This window comes from Melanaphis sacchari, unplaced genomic scaffold (genome assembly GCF_002803265.2).
Source record: "Melanaphis sacchari strain LSU unplaced genomic scaffold, SCAv2.0 Contig32_pilon_pilon, whole genome shotgun sequence".
Classification (NCBI taxonomy): Eukaryota; Metazoa; Arthropoda; class Insecta; order Hemiptera; family Aphididae; genus Melanaphis; species Melanaphis sacchari.
The window spans coordinates 927,811-949,053 of NW_020271199.1; the positions used below are offsets into that span (position 1 = coordinate 927,811).

General features: G+C 23.6%; 2 protein-coding genes across 4 annotated transcripts; one reads left to right on the forward strand and one right to left on the reverse strand.

Moving 5' to 3' along the window:
- The first annotated feature begins 960 nt into the window (after positions 1–960).
- Positions 961–15,315, forward strand: LOC112596540 (toll-like receptor 3). Of its 3 annotated transcripts, none has more exons than XM_025342275.1 (14): positions 961–1,046; positions 9,220–9,502; positions 9,624–9,793; positions 9,882–10,237; positions 10,330–10,576; positions 10,691–10,945; positions 11,175–11,789; positions 11,887–12,070; positions 12,796–12,896; positions 12,970–13,165; positions 13,372–13,629; positions 13,752–13,980; positions 14,797–14,962; positions 15,040–15,315. In XM_025342275.1, the coding sequence occupies exons 1-14, from the start codon at positions 1,026–1,028 to the stop codon at positions 15,223–15,225; spliced, it is 3,267 nt and encodes a 1,088-aa protein (XP_025198060.1). In that variant the 5' UTR covers positions 961–1,025; the 3' UTR covers positions 15,226–15,315. The 3 variants fall into 3 exon arrangements, with proteins under 3 accessions (XP_025198060.1, XP_025198061.1, XP_025198062.1); XM_025342276.1 differs by lacking the exon at positions 961–1,046 and adding an exon at positions 2,034–2,060; XM_025342277.1 differs by lacking the exon at positions 961–1,046 and adding an exon at positions 5,269–5,449.
- Positions 15,316–16,101: 786 nt separating this feature from the next.
- LOC112596536 (cytochrome c oxidase subunit 7C, mitochondrial-like) lies at positions 16,102–18,638 on the reverse strand. Its single transcript, XM_025342272.1, has 3 exons — positions 18,422–18,638; positions 16,216–16,358; positions 16,102–16,144 (listed from the first exon to the last, which is right to left on the reverse strand). Exons 1-2 carry the CDS (start codon positions 18,506–18,508, stop codon positions 16,239–16,241), a joined length of 207 nt encoding a protein of 68 aa, XP_025198057.1. The 5' UTR covers positions 18,509–18,638; the 3' UTR covers positions 16,102–16,144; positions 16,216–16,238.
- Positions 18,639–21,243: the final 2,605 nt, after the last annotated feature.

Consider the following 21,243-nt stretch of genomic DNA (forward strand, 5'->3'; position numbering starts at 1 on the left):
AGTAAAATAAAATAATATTTTAAAATATAAAATTAATGCTTTAAATTATTTAAAATGGAAAATGCATTCAAAAATTATTTTACGAGTATTTAAAGTTTAAATGTTTACAAAATTCATGGAAATGACCAAAATTTAGTCATTTTATTTTTTAGTAACAAATTATACAATTTTTAATGGTCATAGCTAAAGTTTTAAAGTGAAAACTTCATACTTTTAGGTATATTATTATAATTTATTACAATACTACCTATATCCAATGATCAAAACACTAATACACCATTGTGTATTGTATAAATTATAATTTTCCTTGGATATTATAAGCTAGTCTCTTCAAATAAAACTGAAAATAATTTAATCTTTTATTAATAGATAATATGTTTATATAATCAATATATTATCTTTATCATAGAAAACACTTATAATTCACAATTAAACATTCATAGACAAATTGTAACCCTATATTTTTATCTTAAATGTTTCTAAGAAAAATGATTAGAAAACTTTTGTTATATTTTTTGAATTTTTTTACTAAACATTTCATGAGAATTTACTTTGCTGTAGTGTAACATGGTCGGGGATGACCCGTTAAATATATTTTATTCAGGGAAGAAGTTTGTTTCTTTTGAATATATAATAACTGTAGCTCAAGAGCACGAAAAGTATTGAGGATCTTAATATTACAAATAATTGTAGATTGGTTTAATAATAATTAATATTTAAAATTTATTATAACTTACTAACTCAGTTTAGCAAAATGTAGGGCTGTGTGGGAGTTTGGGCGCGCATGATGGTAATCACGGAGAACTGTCATTCTCTTACATATTAGAATTTAGCTATAGCCTTATAATAACAAATGTGGGAAAAAGTAGGGGAATTTAATATCTAGTCAGCATATTATACACATTGTGTCTATATATAAAATATATGTATGTACTAAATAGCTCTAATATGCCTAATGTACATCATGGTTATAAAATGATGTAATAACAGTTACAGTAGTATACTTAACAGCTTTCAAGTGACTAATGAGTCATCATTGGGTACAGGTAAGTAAGTAGTAACTATGAATCTGCTAAATTTTAATTTAATAATAAATTATAAATTATGAAGTACAATTTGTAGTGAAAATGGTGTCAGCTTCTATTTCTTATTTCTAAGGATATTTTAAAATTTATTTCTACTAGGGATCTATATAATTATATATTAAAAATTAATTTTGATTTTTTTTTATTAGTAGCATTGTACTAATTGTTGAACCAATTTTTGATAAAAGCGCTATATATACTATTATCTTAAAAAATCAAGTATTATGTTACCCATATAGGTATTATAATATTATTATTGTTATTATCTGTCACTAACAAGTCAACTTACTACTATGTAAAAGTAAAAAAATTTTAAAACGGTTGTGATTGAATTTTTCTAAAAATTATTTAGTAAACTGTATTGGTATAGACAATAATAGTATAGAATATAGATACCTTTTTCTTTTTTAATTTTTAACCGACGACGCCATGGGAAATTTTTTTCGCATTGCTTTTGAGGTGCAATAGTATAGACTATAGATACTTAAAAACAAAAAGACTCCGAAATTAATTTTTTTCTTAAGTATAATATCTAAAATTGTTAAAGAAAAATTGTGATCTCGTTTTAAATAAATTGAATATTCAAATCATAATTTAAATCGTGGATAAAAAAATTACTATAAACTATGATATATTTTTATAAAATTGTAAGACCAACTTATGAAGATCCTTGTTGTAAAGTTGTATACATTTAAATCATATTCACGGTCGCTGCCGAACACACGTACGGGAATTTGTTGATATCAGTAATATGTTTGTATTTAAATTATATTATTATATTTTAATGAGGGCAACGCCTGTGTAAAGTTCATCTGATTATGTGTGTGGATTGGTGTAGTTGTTCGTCTCTCGTTATATGTAATGAAAAATTTTTGTGCAATTTTATAAACTTATATTGTTTTTTGGTACATATTTTTATTGCCATTCATTGTATACTTTTATTGTTCATGGTGTATTTTAACGATGTACTCGCATGTAAGTAAATATTATAAGACCGTGCGTCTTGAATTAGGTGGTGCGTGCGAAGTATTTAGGTATTAGGTGTTCAACGCGCGCGTATTATCATTATACGCCGCCGGACCGTACATTTTGGTAACCTCGACGTGATCTACAGATATGATAAATTGCTTACTAGGTTAAGTCGCGAATAGAGCAATAGATCATATCTCTAGTTACCTACATCTTTAACCGTTCGAGTTACAAATATTTTTATTATTATTAATTTATTGTTTTTTTTTTCTCTGTCATTATACGATACAAGCGATAATGGTAGGTTTTTAAATGTCTAAGATGGGTCTTGATGAAATTCAGCAACAGGCTCTTTCTGATTTAAAAAGGAAACGAAGTGTAGTGAAAGCTTTATTAACGCGTATTAGGACATTCCTAAATAAATTACAGATTAAAGAGGAGACCATAACCTTATTAGAGTTTAGACAGGAAGAATTTAATTGGTAAACACAGACATTTAAACAAATACATTTTTAAAAATTAATAAGATAATTTACATCATCTAAAAATAGTATAAAAGCATAATATAGTTAATATTAATATCAAATATTAATTTTAAATATGTTGAAATGATATCGTACCTAGAAAATGGTAATATAAATATTTTCGTAGAATATGTCAAATCTCTACGTTTATTCGTTTTTAAATTACAATAAAATAAGCGAATATTTATTTTGCCGAAAACTTCAAATATCTATTTATATTCTTGTAATCTTGATATTCGTTAATTATTTTCTTGTATTTCTTTATTATTTCAAAAAATACTCTGAGTTTTTTACTTTTGCACTTCTTAAGCCCTTTGATGCAGGCATATAAGTCATTTTGTATTCAATATTCAAGAATCGAGTCTTAATAGTGAAATTTAAAATGTAAAAAATAAATAAATATTTAAATGATTTTCAAAATATTTGAAATTGGTTTAATCAAAAAGTTGCGTAGTGCATATATTTACCAAAGGTAAAAAACTATTTACTTATCAAAATCTTTTGATAAAAACTTTTTTTTCAGCTTTAATTCAATAATGAATAGGTAGCTATAGAAACTGTTAAAACTTAAATTTTTCACTAAATATTTAATATTATACTATTTCTTATTCTCAATATATACACATTTTAAAATATTTTGGCTTTTATTTTTATTAAATTTATGTATAAAATTTCTGTTAAAGTAAAAACTGCTCATGATTTATGACTTATTATACCATATAAAGTTACAGTATTTGAAAAATATCGAAAATACAATATATTATTATTATATTTACAGATTTTTTTTAAGCATTTGAAGTTTAAGGTTTTAAGAAATTAATGAAAATCGTGTAGATTTAAACTAAGTATTGTAATGAGCAATTTTTAAATACCTACTTAAGACTTAAATCAAAAATGAGGTTCTTCAAAAGATAAATACAGTAAAGTTGTATTTTACAGATATTATAGTCAGTTTATAATTTCAAATTTGATTGAAATTGGATGTATTTTATAGATATTTAAAATGTTCGATGTATATATAATGAAAAATTTGTTTATTAGTAAATCTTAAGTAAAACTGTAACTTGGTATTTTAATATAAGTTTCCTCATAAGTTATTCTTTCAAAAATTAGAAAATATTCAAAATATATAATAATAATTTTAATTTTAATGTGTTTCAAATTAAAATTTTTTTTTTAATTTGTCAAAATTAGTGAAATTTGTAATTATTTATTTTAAAGTTAAAAATTCATAACAATTTTTATCTAACATTTATCTAAGGTTTTTACTGGAAATTAAAAAAAAAAGTTTAAAGTTAATAAGCCACAAACATTTTTTATACACTATAAAAGATCAAATTCTGATGACATTATAATATACACTTATATAGGCACGTAAAAAAAACTACCTATTTTCTTCTTTGTTATTTCGTTATTATTCAAAAAATATATTAATTATAAATTAGGTATACATTTTTGTATTGACCTATAAAATACTAACAGCAGCTATAATTGTATAAATATCATGAAATAATATAATAATTACTAAGGTTGAGATTTTACAGCATTTGCATATTTCTTTTGAGATGCTTAAAAAATAGTAGAGTAAACTAAAAATGTATTTCATGATACAGAGAACTCAAATTAAAAATTTTATATTGTTTTTTTTTTACATATTTTTCGATTTTTTTTTTTTATCATTTTTATTTGCTTTGGAATCAAAATCGGTTATATTTTAGCTAAATGTGTTTTTAGATTTTTGTCAATCGAATTATTAAGTAAATTGTAAATGTATAGATTAAGTATAAATAGACCGATTATGCTGGTATAAGTATAAAGCCGTACAATTACAACGATAGTAGGACAAGTATATTATAATATTACGATAATTTCGAATTAGGTATTTGATTTTAATTTTTGTTATCTTTGTCGATTTCTACTCTACAATTTATTTATTTTTATAAATTTTGTTGTTTTTATCGCATATTTATGCTATTTTAAGTGTTATAAAATCCCAACCCTAATAATTACCATATAATGTACATAATTTGTTTTTATCAAAAATTAATTCAACTAAAAATATATATTACTAAAAATAATAGATAAGTTAATAATAAAATAAAATACCCTTAGAAATTTAATGATCAAAATAATTTTTCTTCGTATTTAATGATATATTATTGAATTAAAATTTAACACATATATTTAGAGATGTGAATTTGTATTATACAGTGGTATAAAATTATATTATACAAGGTATTAAACTCACGGTATAAAAAAAAATTAAGACGTTATTTTTAGTTATTTTTGTCATAAATAATGTTTGTATTATTTATTATTATAATTTATAAATTATATAGCTATAGTCAATGGAATACTCTCGACACCTATTTAACAGCCGAGTGTGCTTAGAAATATTTTTTATTATCTATTATTTGCATAAATACACAAATTGTTGCAAATATTCTTTGATCTTTATCATGTTTTTATATTGGTAGGTAAACTCTTTTTTTCATATCTAATTCTAATAATTACCATGCAGTTAATTAATATTATTACTATAGTTAGTGAAGTATTTATTATGATTCTTAAAACACAGAGTGAAAGGGAATTGAATGCAACAAATTCTATAGTCGTTTTCTCTCCTTCTTTCGAGGACATTACCCCTACCATGCATATGGGCATTATGTGAACTGTAGTAAAGTAGTAGGTACCTACTGCAGTAGTCTATCGCGTTCAAGAAACGAATAAGTGCGCAGTGTTTATAATAAAGTTGTTAACAAATTTCATAGGTAACAATAAAGAATTTCTCTACGGAAAACATGTTATATTGATAATTCCGTACGAACCAAAAAATAATGGATAACGTCGTTGTTTTGTAAAATAGTACGGGTAAGTGTTATGAAGCATAATTACCTATAATTACTGATAGTTTTATCAAATGTTTGTATTTATAAATTACACAGTGTTAAGCTACTATAGTTACGACAAACATGATATGACAATGCCCAAAGTAAATGGATTTATATATTATGTTATAATAATATGTAGGTACCTAGTTTACCTAGTTTATTAGTATAAATTACTTGGGTTTAAGTATACAACCATAATATTGATTTTAAATTTAACAATTTATGTTTTCACTTGGGTCTTGTTAGGATGGAATAGCTCACTAAAGATTCCTAATTACAGTCTTTAAGAAAAGTCATGTTATTCGGCTGTCATGTACAAAAATATTATTAGTTTGGCATCATTTTTGTGAATGATTTATACTTAATTACATTTCAACTATAATAAATTATATATTTATTTTATTACTTTATTAGATTACGTGTTTAAATAATTGTATAATCATATAATAATGAACTCAATTGGAAGTTAAAGACTTTAAGACAACTTGAAAATATCTATGGTTATAATATAGAAGATACCTATTATAGATTTATATTAATTAATAATAGGTACCTAAATAACATTAAAAAATAACAATACCTATTACCTATTAGTAATATGTTTTCATAGATCGAAATTTAGTTATTATCTACCTCTATTACATAACGGCGGTATTACATATAATTTATAAATATTAGTTACTATTTTTTAATGTGTTTATGTTTTCCAGAACATTATTAGTATGTTTTATTAATATCTAATGCTGCTATACAAATAGATAGTAATTTTTTTTTATGTTCATAAATTTCATTATCTATAATCAAACCGATAATGTTAAAACAATCATCGTTAAAAAGGTAGTTGGAAGTGTTGGAACACAGATGCCAATTTATACCATAAAAATACAGATCATTTGAGCTCCTTTTTTAAGTAATTTGAACGGGGAATAGACATTTGAATAAAACTTGAATTAGTTTGTAAAAACAAAAATAATATTAAGCTCATCATTTTCTTTTTTCATTTTTTTGTGTAAATTGAATTTTTTTTTTATGTGAGTGGAACGTTTGATATTTATTAATTTTATATTAAAATTATGAACAAAATGAGAATTTTTACTCATTTCATTTTTGAAACTTTTACATAATATATATCATTAAAAATACACAATGACATTTTAAAAACATTTAGATTAATTTTAAGCTTATATTTTTTACCATATTTCTATAAATTATATAAACTACTTTATAATATATGTACTTGGGCTGACAAACGTCTTCGCCGCTCAAAATTGTTTTTAATATGTAATGAATTATTATTGATTTAATTTGTATTTTAACATACAATTGCAAATTACAATGATTTACTTTATGATGAGGCATACTGTATATTAGACTACTATTGGTTACTGTATACAGTATACATCAGAGTAGTACCTATCTACTTTCGCCCTTTTTTTATTTTTCAATAAAAATATTAATGAAAGGTTTTATTTATTTAATTTATAGAAGTGTTTTAATTAATTAATATTTACACCTTTACCTGTTATTAAATATTATTTGTTTCACTTCCAATACGAACTTAATTAGTACTTATCTACTTATAAAATAATGAAAGTGGAAATGTTTAAACTAAAAGCAATTCTAAATATTATTCGTATTAAATAGTAAGTAAATTATACGCATGTAGGTACAACTATACAATTATTTAAATAATATGATAAGCCATAAACTAATTCTATACTTTATTCATTTTAAATAACTACCTACCTGACATTACATGTTCAAATGTATTTTAAATGTCACACTCTCGTGACTTGTAATTTTATCTTAACGCGGCCCCAAACGTCCAATTCAAATTAAAAACATTGCTCTAAACGGCGAATTTTTTTTTTTGGAATTTAGGGGCATTAGAATATTATTGCCAATAACCTAATTATTTGCATTTTAATCATTTTTAAAATATTTGTTAATAATCAAATAATTATTGGTACTTAATTACCTAACTAAATTATTCATTTCAATACTATTTTTAAATCTATTATGGTTTATACAGGTAGGCTTATAACTTATAAGTAAAGCGCGGATTTTTATGCACTTAAAAGTATCGAAATATGGCATATAATATGCAGTAAAAATAATGAAAATATGCAGTCAAAATTATGAAAATATGCAAAAATATACAAGAATTTTTTATTTATTTAAAATTTACAATAAAACTTATAATAATTAATTACTTAAATACTTAATAATAAATAATTTCTAAACTTAATTTATTTTTAAAATTGTATTTATTATTAAAATTAATAATCATATGCATTTCAAGTTTTTCTTCTGTGAAGTTGTATCATTTATCGATTAACATATTTTTAAAGACTGAGAACGAACGTTTGACGTCAACCGAAGTTATTGGGGCATATTTGAAGCAACTTAGTATTGTCGGATCTTGATAAAGATCTTCAAGATGAACGTTTTCACTTAATAACACTGAATTAATTTTTCGTAGAATTTTCAGACCTTCATTTTTATTGGAAAGCTCGTTTAATTTTGTTGTAAGTGTTACACCTTTCAATCCAGGAATAGAATGCATTTTTTCTTTCGTTTCGTCAATTATTGAAAAGCTTAGATATAAAGTCATATTTCGAGTTTCCAGTTTTTTTTATGACTATTTTTATCACTAAAAATGCCAAATGAATAGATATAAATTTTAAATCATTCTACTTGACAAAATATTATCCTATACATTTTTTAAAATTTTCGCTTCAATATGCAATAAATTTTGAATTTTGTCAAAATATGCAAAAATATGCAATAATCTTCAAATATGCAGAAATATGCAAAAAAAAATTTCACCATTAGCTTCAAATTATGATAATTCGTGGAGATAACTGACAAAAATCCAAAAATATTAAAAGGAAAAAAATATGCAATGGCATAGAAATCCGCGCTCTACTTATAAGTTATGGCTATGAACATATTGTTGTATTCATATTTCATTATTTTGGATTTGGTTGATACAATCTGGTATTTTAAAATATCAGATGTTAGATATTAATTTAAATCATTTAATATTAACAGTATTATAATTCATACTAAAATGAGTGACAAAAATGTTACAACCAAGTTATATAGCTTTTAGAAATTTAGCCATAGAAAGAAAAATGTAAAAAATGCTCTTTGTAATAACTTATTAGTTACCTATTTCTAAAATTCTTAAATGTTACAGTTATTTTATGATAAAGTCCGAAGATTTATTACAAATCTATGTATCAAATTTTTAGTGTTTAAAAGTCATTATCCTGATTATAGCTTTAGCTTTATCTAAGGCGTCAAAAGTGTTAATACATGTCTATTTGAGTAACAACATAAGTTACAAGTGAAAACTAGAATTATTCGTTACCTACCTACTTTAAATTGGTTATAAGAAAAAAAAACTTTTCTTGTAATCTTTTTATTTTATAGGTATTTATAGGTACATATTAAACTAATATAATATAATGTGTATGGTGTATCAAATATATTGTATTATATCTAGGTGGGTATGTCTGAATTCTTAAGACTAATAAATATTTATATATTTATACTGCAGTAAAATATAAACATGAAATACTGAAAATTCTACAAAGACTCAGAGTACCTACAATGTACTAACTCTTTATTTTTTAAATTTGCGATGAGTTTAACTTAAAAATATATTATATACGTAGGTACCTACTAACTTACCAACTAGTTTATTCTAAATTATTAACAGTGAAAATTATTGTTTTTTTTTAGTCATTTAAAAATATGGCGAATCGTATGTTTCTTGTTTTGATTCTCTACGTTTACTGTACCAATGGTGAATATAGCGAACCAGGACCCAAGTATAGGTGTCCGAAAACAGGCAGTTTGCCTGAACTGGCGTTGCACCCTTGTCGTTGCGTAGCAAATTCCGATAATGGATTAGCGTTACACTGCGAGAACAGCAATTTGGCCTCCTTATCCGTTGGACTTTCCAACGTTGCATCACTCGGTGACGTAGTCGTGGACAACTTGACCATCTCATCGTGCAATATTGGTAATACTAATTATAGTACATATTATTATTGAAATGATATATGCATGATTTATTATAATATGTATTAATGTCTACTATTATTTTACTGTATATATTTACGATGTATTAAATATTTGTAAAGGTCGTTTATTTGGAGACATATTTTACTCGCTTCCTGTAAACAGGCTGATTATACAAGATACGCCAATAAGATTACTAGACGATGATTTATTTTTTGGAATTAATCACACACTTTCTGAATTACACATTGTAAACTCCAAATTGGCTGAATTTCCTTCCATTCCATTGAAAGTAAGCAAATTATTTTAATTAATATTAGCTACATTTACCAATGAAAAAACGTACCTAGGTATACATTTTAATTAAATTTGTATTACAGATACTAGGCAATTTAAAGGTATTGAGACTGGACAAACATGCAATATTTAATATACCAACCAATGCGTTTACTTCTAGTCAATTGCCCACTCGTTTGGAAAAATTATACATAACAAATGGAAAATTAATGTCTCTGTCTCCTGACTTATTAAGTCCCTGTAAAAAGTTAAAGTACCTCGATCTTCAAGGCAATGAATTGGGAACTCTTCAAAAAAATCAGTTCAAAGGGTTGAGAGATTTAGAAACATTGGATATATCTAACAATAATATTTCTAAAATAGATTCTTCTCATTTTGGTGATTTAACGAAGCTTGGGTCAATTAACTTGGCTAATAATTCATTACCATCTGTTCCAAGGTCTTATAATAATTTATTTTAGCAATAATTCATTTAGTTTATTTTATGGTATTCAATTTTAACTAAACATTTATTTTTATTTATTTGTAAAGAGGAGCATTTGCAAGAAATACATTACTACGGATTTTAAACTTAAGTCATAATAAACTGACAAGATTAGATTCTGAGTTATTTCGTGGTATGCGTTTTCTTCGAAGATTATATCTTAGTGACAATGAAATTGCTAAAGTCGATAGAGGGACATTTGCGTCAATGACAAGAATAGGTACCATAGATTTGGCTAGAAATCTTATGAAAATTATTGACTATCAAATGTTTTCTGGTCAAAATTTCGTTGAAGTATGTTTATTAAATAAATATATATAAGTTTATTTTATTTTATTAAAACTTTGTACTATTTGTACTAATACCATTGTATTTTGAGTGAATATAGATAATAATTTAATATTTTAGATCATCGATGTATCTGAAAACCAAATTACCAAAATTGAAAAATTGTCGTTTAAAAATCTTTATTTGGTTCATATCAATTTGTCAAAAAACAATATATCAGAAATCGATAGCGGAGCATTTGAAAACTGTGCTAACATTACTATGTTAGATATGTCGTATAATTTAATATCAAATATACCAAGCACTGCGTTTGACAATAATACATATGCTACAGTATGGCAATTGTCATATAACAACTTGACAGATATGTCTCAGGTAATGTCTTTTATGTTTCATTTGTTTTATTTAAATATTTTTTATTCCAACGATAAATCATAATAAAAGTATTATTTAAACAAAAATATAATATATGTGTACTTTTAATCTTTAATATAATACTCAAAATTCACTTCAATAACTAATATAATTTAATAGTACCTATACTTAACCTATTTTCTTACGAATTGTGAATATAATACTTAATTAATAATATAAAATTATTTAGGTACCAATTACCAACATGGCAGGTATTAAAATCTTAAACGTTACACACAACAACATTAAGGTAATACCTAAAGGTACATTTCCAAAGCTTTACGAACTACATACATTGGACTTCAGCTACAACCGTTTAAAATCCATAAGTCCCTCCGTGTTCCAGTCGCTTCTCAGTTTACGGTCTATCAACCTCAGCCACAATGCATTGGAAGACTTGAAGTCTACAACATTTGGCACTCTACCAACTGTACTCGAATTATATTTGAATAATAATTCCATAAAAAAAATTAATGCTGCAACATTTGTTAAAATGTCATCGTTGAGTCACTTAGATTTAAGATACAACAATATCTCTCAAATACCAACCATTCCGATATCATTGTCAAATTTAGAAGTAAGTCATAATATTATCAAAGATATTGGACCTGACCGAGCTTGGCCATCGATGAATGCACTCCTCTCGTTGGATTTAAGTTACAATACGTTAGGCGACAGTTTGAACAGTGGATCGTTTTCAAAGTTATTGTCTTTGCAAAGCTTAAATTTGGATTATAATTCTATCACAATACCACCAGCTGAAGCGCTAAACCAACTTGTTTCAACAAGACATTTATCATTAAGAGTAATATCATATTGAATGCTATTAGATACTTTGATTAAGTATCTACCAAAATATATTAATACATACCTATACATATGTATTTTACATAACTTTTTAGGGTAACAGCATTACACATCTCAGTACAAAGGCTTTTGGAGTATTGCCTGTTGTATTTTATCTGGATCTGTCACAGAATAATATCACTCAAGTCGAATCTCAGGCTTTTGATGGGCTATTACAATTGCAATTATTGAATTTGACTGAAAACAGTTTAACTGAAATACCTAATGGTGCATTTAAAGGTTAGTAGGTATTTTATTTATGAAACGGTTGGTTTTTTAATTGAAAAATTAAAAAAATAAAATGTGATTTATAGATATTTAATTATTAACAAAAAAAAAAATTTAATTTAAAAAGGGGGAAAGTAAATAATTAATTTTTATATGATAAGAGTAGCATGTACTGTATTATCAAGTAAGTCTCTGATATTCATGTGTTTAATTTAAATTCAGTGAATTTATTATTACATGCGGAAAATGATTATGAGCAAATACCATCTGTTAGCATATTATTAAGTTTATTTTATGATAATTATATTAAGTATCATTTAAAGTAATTAATTTTATCATTAATAATTTGGTACTAGGTTCAATTAATATTTTCTGAAAACATTCCATTTTCAAATGTCTTGTATAAAATACAATAATAATATAGGCTATAGTTTCAATTCTCTCTGAATAATATTTTGAGTTACAACAAAATAACATATCATTATTCCTAACTAAATATTATCTAATATCATTTAAATTATAATTTAAAAAATTGATGCTTATATATTTTAAATTTCTAAAAAAAAAAACAATTTTATTGATTTAGTTGTGAAAAATCTTGCAATACATATATTATTAAACTTTTTAGTTTAAACATTTTTTTTTTTACCAAAATTTAAAGAAAAAACTAAAAAGGATTATTCATAATAATTCATTGTGTTGCACATGTATTATTTATTTGTTTTTACAATATATAGGTTTGGTATCATTGACAACTTTAGATGTGTCACATAATCTATTAAATTCTTTGGACAACAAAACAAATAGTTTATTGGATGACTGTCTTTCTCTTAAATATGTAAGTAATTAATACTATTCATTTGAATTATTTACCTAGTATAGTAATCCTTAATAAATTAAAATATTTACAGTTGAATTTAAGTCATAATCAGTTTTCATTTTTCACCAAAAAATCATTTCCAAATCATATGTATACACCCAGTTACTTAGAATCAATTGATATAAGTTTTAATGAAATACCAATTTTAACACATGATATAACAGTTGGAACACAAAAAGTTAAATATCTTAACTTAAGTCATAACTCTATCGATGAAATACGACCAGGTAATATTATATTATACAGTATAAAAATTATAAAATATAAACTCCTGAACAATATGATTAAAATTATTATACATATATTTGTGTACAACTCATATAACTTAATAAGTACCTATTAGTGTTGGTAAATTTAGTAAATAACTAATTAGTATTCGCTACCCAGTATTTACATATTAATTATTAAAATACAATACATATTTATATTTTAGGTGTTCTTGGAAATTTAACATCATTAAACGTATTGGATTTATCATTTAATAATTTAGAATCATTGAAAAAAGCAGGTAATATGCCTAACAATATGTCTGTATTGTTGATGTCCAACAATAAATTAACAAAACTTTCAAAAGAGATCATAAGCTTTGTTCCAAAATTAAAAGATTTTAATGTAGAAAACAACCTATTTAATAATTTTCCGCCTGAATTGGCTAAAATTGTAAATAAAGGAACTACTATTTCATTTAAAGGTTGGTATCATACAGAGTTGTATCTAATATTTAGAAATATCTTACCAATTATTACATAATTCTATATATTATTAAATAAACCGAATATAATTTAATAATTAATAAACTATATGCATCTTTAGGTAATCCTATTGAATGCGATTGTTCATTGATTCCCATCAAAAGGATGCTTAATTCTAAACTTAATCCAGATCCACAATGGGATAATATAACATGTGTGCAGTTATTAACATCAGAAGTTTCTTTTGTATCAAATTTAAGTGAAAGAGAATTAATTTGTGATATTCCTATAGAAGATGATAATGATTCATTTGTTGAAACACCAGATGTAAAATTTAGGCAGATAAAAAGGTAAATATTATTAGTTATGGAAATTTTAAATGGCCATTAGATTTATAGTAGAAATAATTTTGTTTTATATCTTTATATTTTTATTATAATAAATCAATAATAATTAAAGAATGAGTTGTTTCAAAAAATAAAGTTATAGTTCTCATGTTTTATTTATGGATAAAATAATTTTGTATTATACATAGAACATAACTTTAAATTTAAATTTATAAAAATAGAAAAAATAAACAATTTATCATAAATTTAAATTACTTTAAATTATGCTTTAAATATCAAATATATAAACATATAAATCATTAAACATTATGAAAACTAAGCAAAAAAAATAATCCAACTAAAAACAAAATTATAATGCTCAGTTATCAGTGCCTATTGATAAATAACAATGTTTGAACTGTACTAAAACCAACTCCTACTTATGTATACAAATTTCTTAGTTAAACCTCATCTTTTAAATGCTTAATAATAATTATTATAATATGACTTGCATATAATGCAATATTATCTTTATTAACTTATTAACCTCAAATCAAATAATTTGCTATTATTTTTAGGTATTGAACAATTATTAATCAAAATAAGTAAGATAAATCAAATACACTTTTAAATGTTTAATTTTTTTTGTTCCAATAAAAACTGTTTATTTTGAATAATTTATGAACCTATATAGAAACATTTTAAATTATAAAAAATTAATCTTTTTTAATTTCAATTTTAATATTGATTTATAATGGGTAAAAATATATGTTAGGCCTAAAATAATACTCATAATAATTTATTATATCGACTATATATTTTATTTAAATGTGTTTTCAGGTCAGGCAGTAGTTATATGAAAATTGATTGGTTTGTGCTTCAAAATAAAGAAGACATTGCTGACTTTGTTATATTTACTGGTGGTAATAAATTAGAAGACAGGAAATCTTCTAGATTAGTTCCTTATAATTTGCGATCTCAAACTATTAAAGCTTCTTTTATTAAAGTAAATAAATATTTATACATGATTAACCATATTGTTTATTTTAACTCATTATAATTAAATTACTTGGACTGTTTTAGGATTCAACAAATTTGTGTATAGTACCAAAAGATAGTTTTGGTAATGAGAGACAAATAAAAAAAGGACAGTGTATGGATATCAAAGAATTAGGTCCATTAGCTCTAAACAATGCAAATCAGAATTTTAAAAATATATATTTGTTTTATTTGATGTTGATATTATCAATGATTAAAACCATACCATAATTTTTATTTCTATTGACAGAAAGCAACACACTAGTCAATAATCATGTTTTTACTTATTAATACTTATTGTTTTTATAATATGTATATTTGTATTGAAATGTTACCATTACATCAATAAATATAATATGTTTTTACATATTAATGTCTCATTTGTTTTATAAAAATAGAAAAATAAGTAACAAAACTTATATTTTACATATTGTATGATTGAGACATTAAGCCTTTGAGATAAATAACAAAGGAAATTTATTCCAACATAATTGATAAGAGAAAAAAATAGGTCATCTAGATTTTTAAGTTGATATTAATTAAATCAATGCAGGTGAAAAAATATATAATGGAATGATTCAGAAGTTAAATATAAGTATTCCAAGATAACAACAATCTAGAAAGTTTCCTTAAAATATAAGGTAACTTACATATGTAACCGATTACCTACATGTATCACGTGGAAACTTATCAAACTTTAAGCATAATAATTGTAAGCTCTCCTTAAAGGCAAAATAGTTAATTCTCTAAAAAATACTACTGAATTACAAGTATATTAACTTCTTTAAAATATTTCACAATCTAAACTATTTGTTATATAGTACCTAAGTAATATTAAATGGCAAAAATGAGGTATACATATTAAATTATGTACTCTATAACTTGTATTACAATATTTATAGATGATTTATAACTATGGTCCAATTGTAATCAATAGGTTATGTATAGAAGTATAATATAAGAAAGTGAAGTTACTAATTAAAATATAAATAGGCCAAAATTGAAAAAATAAATAATTTACATAGTTTTGAAGTTTATTTATTTAATTTGACAGAAAAATATCAATTGAACATTGCGCTAAAATTTAAAAAAAAAAAGTTTCATAATAATTATGTGTAATTGAATGCTATTTGGAATGATTTTGTTTTAACTAAAAAAAAAAAAAAAAAAAAACATTAAAAATAGTAATATTTTTAAAGATAAAAGAAAGTATTTCATTACCATAAAAAGTTGAAGACGATATTTTATCCACTTCTCTTCCTAACATATCTGACCATTAAAAATGGAAGACCAAAACCGGAGCTAAAGAAAAGTGCTGTGTAAAGAGTAAACTTGTACTTGCTGAACACATCAAATGGCAAATTCTAAAACATAAAAATTATTTTAGATGTAATGTTGTTTAATTTACAAATGTTCACATAATATAATATTCTAATTATTCAGTAAATAAATAGATTAAGGAAAATATATCTTTTGTAATTTTCACGGTAAAAATTTATTATTTTTAAATTTTTCAAATTTAATTGCATTTTTTCCAATTCATGACATTAGTATACACTGAAAAAGTTCTCTTATTTTTATGGTGAATATTTGGTTCCTTACACATAAATTTAGTATGAATTTAAAAAAAATAAGTAGGTAATAATTTTAGAATTTGTTTAAATTGTGAAGTTTTACATTATTCTTAGTTTTTTTTTATGTTCTTTTAAATTTTAATTTACACGTCTTTGTCTAACACCAAAATATTTATTGTATCTTATTATTTTATCTGTAAGTAGTTAGATCACTTTTCATAAATTTAGTGAATTAGTGAACTTAGTGGGATAATAATAGTTAATTATAAATCATAATATTATAATCTTTAATTACATAGCATACCTCAAATTGTAGCAAGATTGGGAATACGAGAATATTTTTAATGTTTTCTAATTTTTGTTTTGAATTTTTTCATTGTTATATCACCTTTACACAATTGTACTTTTTGTTGACACAAATATATCTTAAAAAATATCATAGACATCTTACAATATTATTTACTATGCTTTTAAATTAAATTATATCAACTAACTAAATTCTCTCATATCATTTAACTATTATAATTATTTAATTACTTTCATACAATAACAAACTTACTACATTGAATTTCTATTAATGTTTTATATTTTAAGAATATTGGTGTGAATAAATGCTAAAAATCAATAACATTTTTGTATGTTAAATGTCTGAATACAATATATTTAAACTTTCATTAAATTTGCCTAATATTAATCCTGGTTTACAGACAGTACTTAATAGGAATAATTAAAAATATCACGCCATTTATTTCAATTTATGATGTAATACTAAATATTTATTGATAAATGCCATCAATATTTTTAAGAAAAATGTTACCAATATGAATTACTTATAACACTAATTTATATAAATATCTGAGTCTAAAACATATTATTGGTATACTTGAATATGAACCAATTTGTATCAATACATACACATTTTATTTATAAAAATTAGTGATTAAGTTAAAAAAAGTAAATAAATTAACTTATAAACTACTCTTTAAATATTTAAATCATAAAATTATAACTTATTATATATGTATGGTTATTATATTTTATATTTTTATCCTTTAAAACATTAAGGACATAGGATAACTCTTGCACGCCAATGGTGTTTTATATTATAAAAAAAATACATGAAGTTAAATTCATATTATTACTATAATTTAATATTTACAAGTGTTGTATATTATTTTTTTTTTCAATATTGTATCAATATTCAAATTAAAATAACTTAAAAATTCAAATAGTGCAATTGAAAGTAAATATTTTTTAAATTAATCATGATTATTTATAATCATTGTAACAGGTAAAATAATTAGTTCATACTATTTGTTTATAAATTATAAATATTGCTATGAGAACATCAATATAAAAACACATAAAAAAAATCCACGATGAATATGTTGGCAGAATCTCCAACACTTAGCCAAACATTAATAAATCAAATTTTAGTAAGTATGCAAGCATAATTTGTCATCCAACTTTAAAATCAATCAAGTTTAGATAAAATGGTGATTACTTATCTTTATCTTCATTACTAATTATACATCTGATTTGATCATTGGAAAAATGTGAAAATATGAAATATTTATTAGACGATCTAAATCTTTTAATTTCAAAAAATCAAAGCTATTTTAATAAACTAAATATTTAGCTAAAATGTTTACATTGAAAATTGTAACGTTTGAATTCTATATAGTGTGCGTTTAAAATATATTGGTTTTAAACAGAATATTTGCCAACTTGTTGCAGAGCAAACAGAAACAATAAATATAATATTAGCGTAGTTATGTTTTAAAAAATCAAAAGTATCCAAAAAAAAAACTAAAGATAACCCCAAAACACGTTTTTTTTTTTTTTTTACTTACATGTCCGGGACCTTCATAAGCGTGTCCTCTTTTGACTGCAGTAGTTGAGAACTGCCTAAACGCTTGAACGGCTTTTGAGCCAAGCATGATGAAATTATTGATTTAATAAAAATTGAAAAAAAGTCGATGCAATAACGGGCGTTAACGTTAACCAAAAAGTTCTGTCTGATACCACTCGTAGAGAATCAACTTTTAGGCTTGAAGACGACAAGGTTATCTCTAAAACAATTAAAATACATCGTAGATAACGGTATATAGAGCGGTGAACGACTAGTGGAGGGGTAATGGAGGTAAACTAATACCTCCATGAACTAAAAAGAAAAACAACAGGGTTACATATTATTACATCTACATCTACGTATATCATTATTGAAGATACGAAATTACGAAGTCATTCTGAAAATAAATTATCTACGTATAAAAGCAATTTGTTTTTTTATAGGTCTCGTTGATAAATAATTAATGTTTTTTTCAGTTCAAATGGTATGAATTGTCTATCGATATCATTATAGTATCTATTATTTTCATGTATTTTCTAAAGGTAGTAGGTACCTACAATTACAAAAAAACGGTAAGACATATTATACCTAACACTGAAATTGAAATTATTGTTTATTATTTACCAATAGTGTAGTAAACACTTAACACATCAAACATTTTTTGTATAAACACCTATAAATAAAAGATTAAATAAAAATGAATATAAGAAAAATTAAAAAATACCAAAACATAAAGGTACCTACCTAATGATGAAACCATGATATCAATTCCTAAGTGACCTGATCTGTTTCCACCAAAAATGAAATAGGTGCGATTCTAATTTCATTGAAACAGTTTGGAAACCATTGATTTTAAATTTTAGACAATGTTTATTAGAGTAGTATAACACAGAATAGTGCTTTGAAAGTTTTAAATTCGTAAATAATCACGGAAACATAAATAGTGATTTATTAAATATTTACATACTTAGTATGTAAGTAAGTTAGGGTTGGAATGTGGTTGTATTTTTAACAAATGGTTTTGTTTAAAACATTTAAATTGACGTTTAAAAAAATATATCAAATTGTATTATAATGTTCTCTAAGAAATATTAATTTGATGTGTAGATCATGATTTATATAATCAATATATATGTAGGTACGTAATTTAATTCACAAGCAATATTTTCAATTTTATTAATTATTATGGTTAGAATTTAATTTGAATTTATTTTAAACTACTGCATAGGTAATATACTTTATAATGTACTTTTATATTATAAAGTAGATATTGATGTAAATTTAAAAAAAAAATTATAATTTGTTTTAAACACTGCTTAAAACATTAAAGTTTGTTTTTTGTTATTTAAAAAAAAAAAAACATTTTTCCAGTCTTAAGATTCAGCGTTAATTGGGATTATAAACTACATCAATAAGATATTTGTCAAAGACATGGCATTAGCGATTAGGTGAGATTCAATCATTAAAGTTTCATAGTAACTAGGAAGTAGGTTTCTAGTCTCAATCGTTAAATTTCAACTGATGAATCAATAATAATTTTTGTGTAATAACAATATAATAAATATATCATAAAGTGTACTTAGTAATATAAACTGATAGACTGTCTTCATTCAAAATACTTTATCGTATTCTGAACACAGGTATTCACATTAGATACAGTGATTTATTCAACGATAGTGACATAGTGTACACAGATATCTACTGACTACTAGTTACCTACTGTACAGCAGAGTGGTTTATTTAATTACCCCACTTTTTTATAAATATTTTAAGTTTAAATTTTGAAAAAATTAGATAAACAAAGAATAACGAATTTATTTATTTTATTGTGATTTAAATATTTTATTTGTAAAGAACTAATATTTTTGTGTCTATTGCTCTTTTTTACAAATACAACATTTTCAAAATATTTAGATTTATTTAAATTATTTCCTATTTATATCACGAGTATTTACAACGTTCTTTTGTAATTCGATATATTAACTTTACAAATGTTGATGACAATGATTTTGTTTTCGTTTAGCTATGCTAAATTATTAGTGTTATTTGTTAACTTGTTATACTAGATCTAGCGTTTGTGCTGATATTTTTCGCTTTAAATCTTTCTTTTTTAAAAAAATTGGCCTATGATTTTATATATTTAATTTTGACGCCTATTCTCTTTGAAAATATTAAAATATTTGAATTTTTTACTATTGATTCATATCAACTGACTTGTAAGACAACTAAGTGACCATTTTGAGAAATTATAAATGAAACTCCTATAAATAATATTGAGAAAATGAATCCTACTTCCCTAAACATTCTACATTATAGGAAGTATATACACCTCTAGCTATAAGTATCTGTATAATATTTAATAAAATTATATATATTATACCTAAATAATCACTAATTTATAACTAAACATCTTTATTATTTAAAGTTTTTAAAAATTAGTTTTTAGCTAGCTTAACAGTTATACTAGGTGTGTCTTAACAATTTTTATGTAAAGATCAACATTTTTATAAATTTTTAATATTTTAAAAGTGTAATTTTATAGTATCGTGGCAATTAGTAGGGCTTATTGCAGGATAGTTGGATATGCAGATTTCATGACTTAAAGATTAGATAGATAAAAGAACGTCAATATATATTTGTGTCATACTGACGTTATATAAAATTATCAATGTATACCGTAATGCATAATATGTCTGCAGTCTGTAGTAAAATTATTATGATATGTATTCTGTAAACATATGTTTGTGCGTGTGTGTAAATATATATTTTATTTTTAATTGTAAACATTTTGAAGGTTTTAATTTTTTTTTTAAATTATCTTAA

Bases quoted from the DNA above. Each gene is read 5' to 3' on its own strand.
- LOC112596540 (XM_025342275.1), top strand. From the start codon at position 1,026: ATGAGTCATCATTGGGTACAG. The intron at 9,503-9,623 runs GTAATACTAATT...ATATTTGTAAAG, and splicing joins CATCTCATCGTGCAATATTG to GTCGTTTATTTGGAGACATA. The intron at 12,071-12,795 runs GTTAGTAGGTAT...TACAATATATAG, and splicing joins ACCTAATGGTGCATTTAAAG to GTTTGGTATCATTGACAACT.
- LOC112596536 (XM_025342272.1), bottom strand. From the start codon at position 18,508: ATGCTTGGCTCAAAAGCCGTTCAAGCGTTTAGGCAGTTCTCAACTACT. The intron at 16,359-18,421 runs GTAAGTAAAAAA...TTTATGTTTTAG, and splicing joins CTTATGAAGGTCCCGGACAT to AATTTGCCATTTGATGTGTT.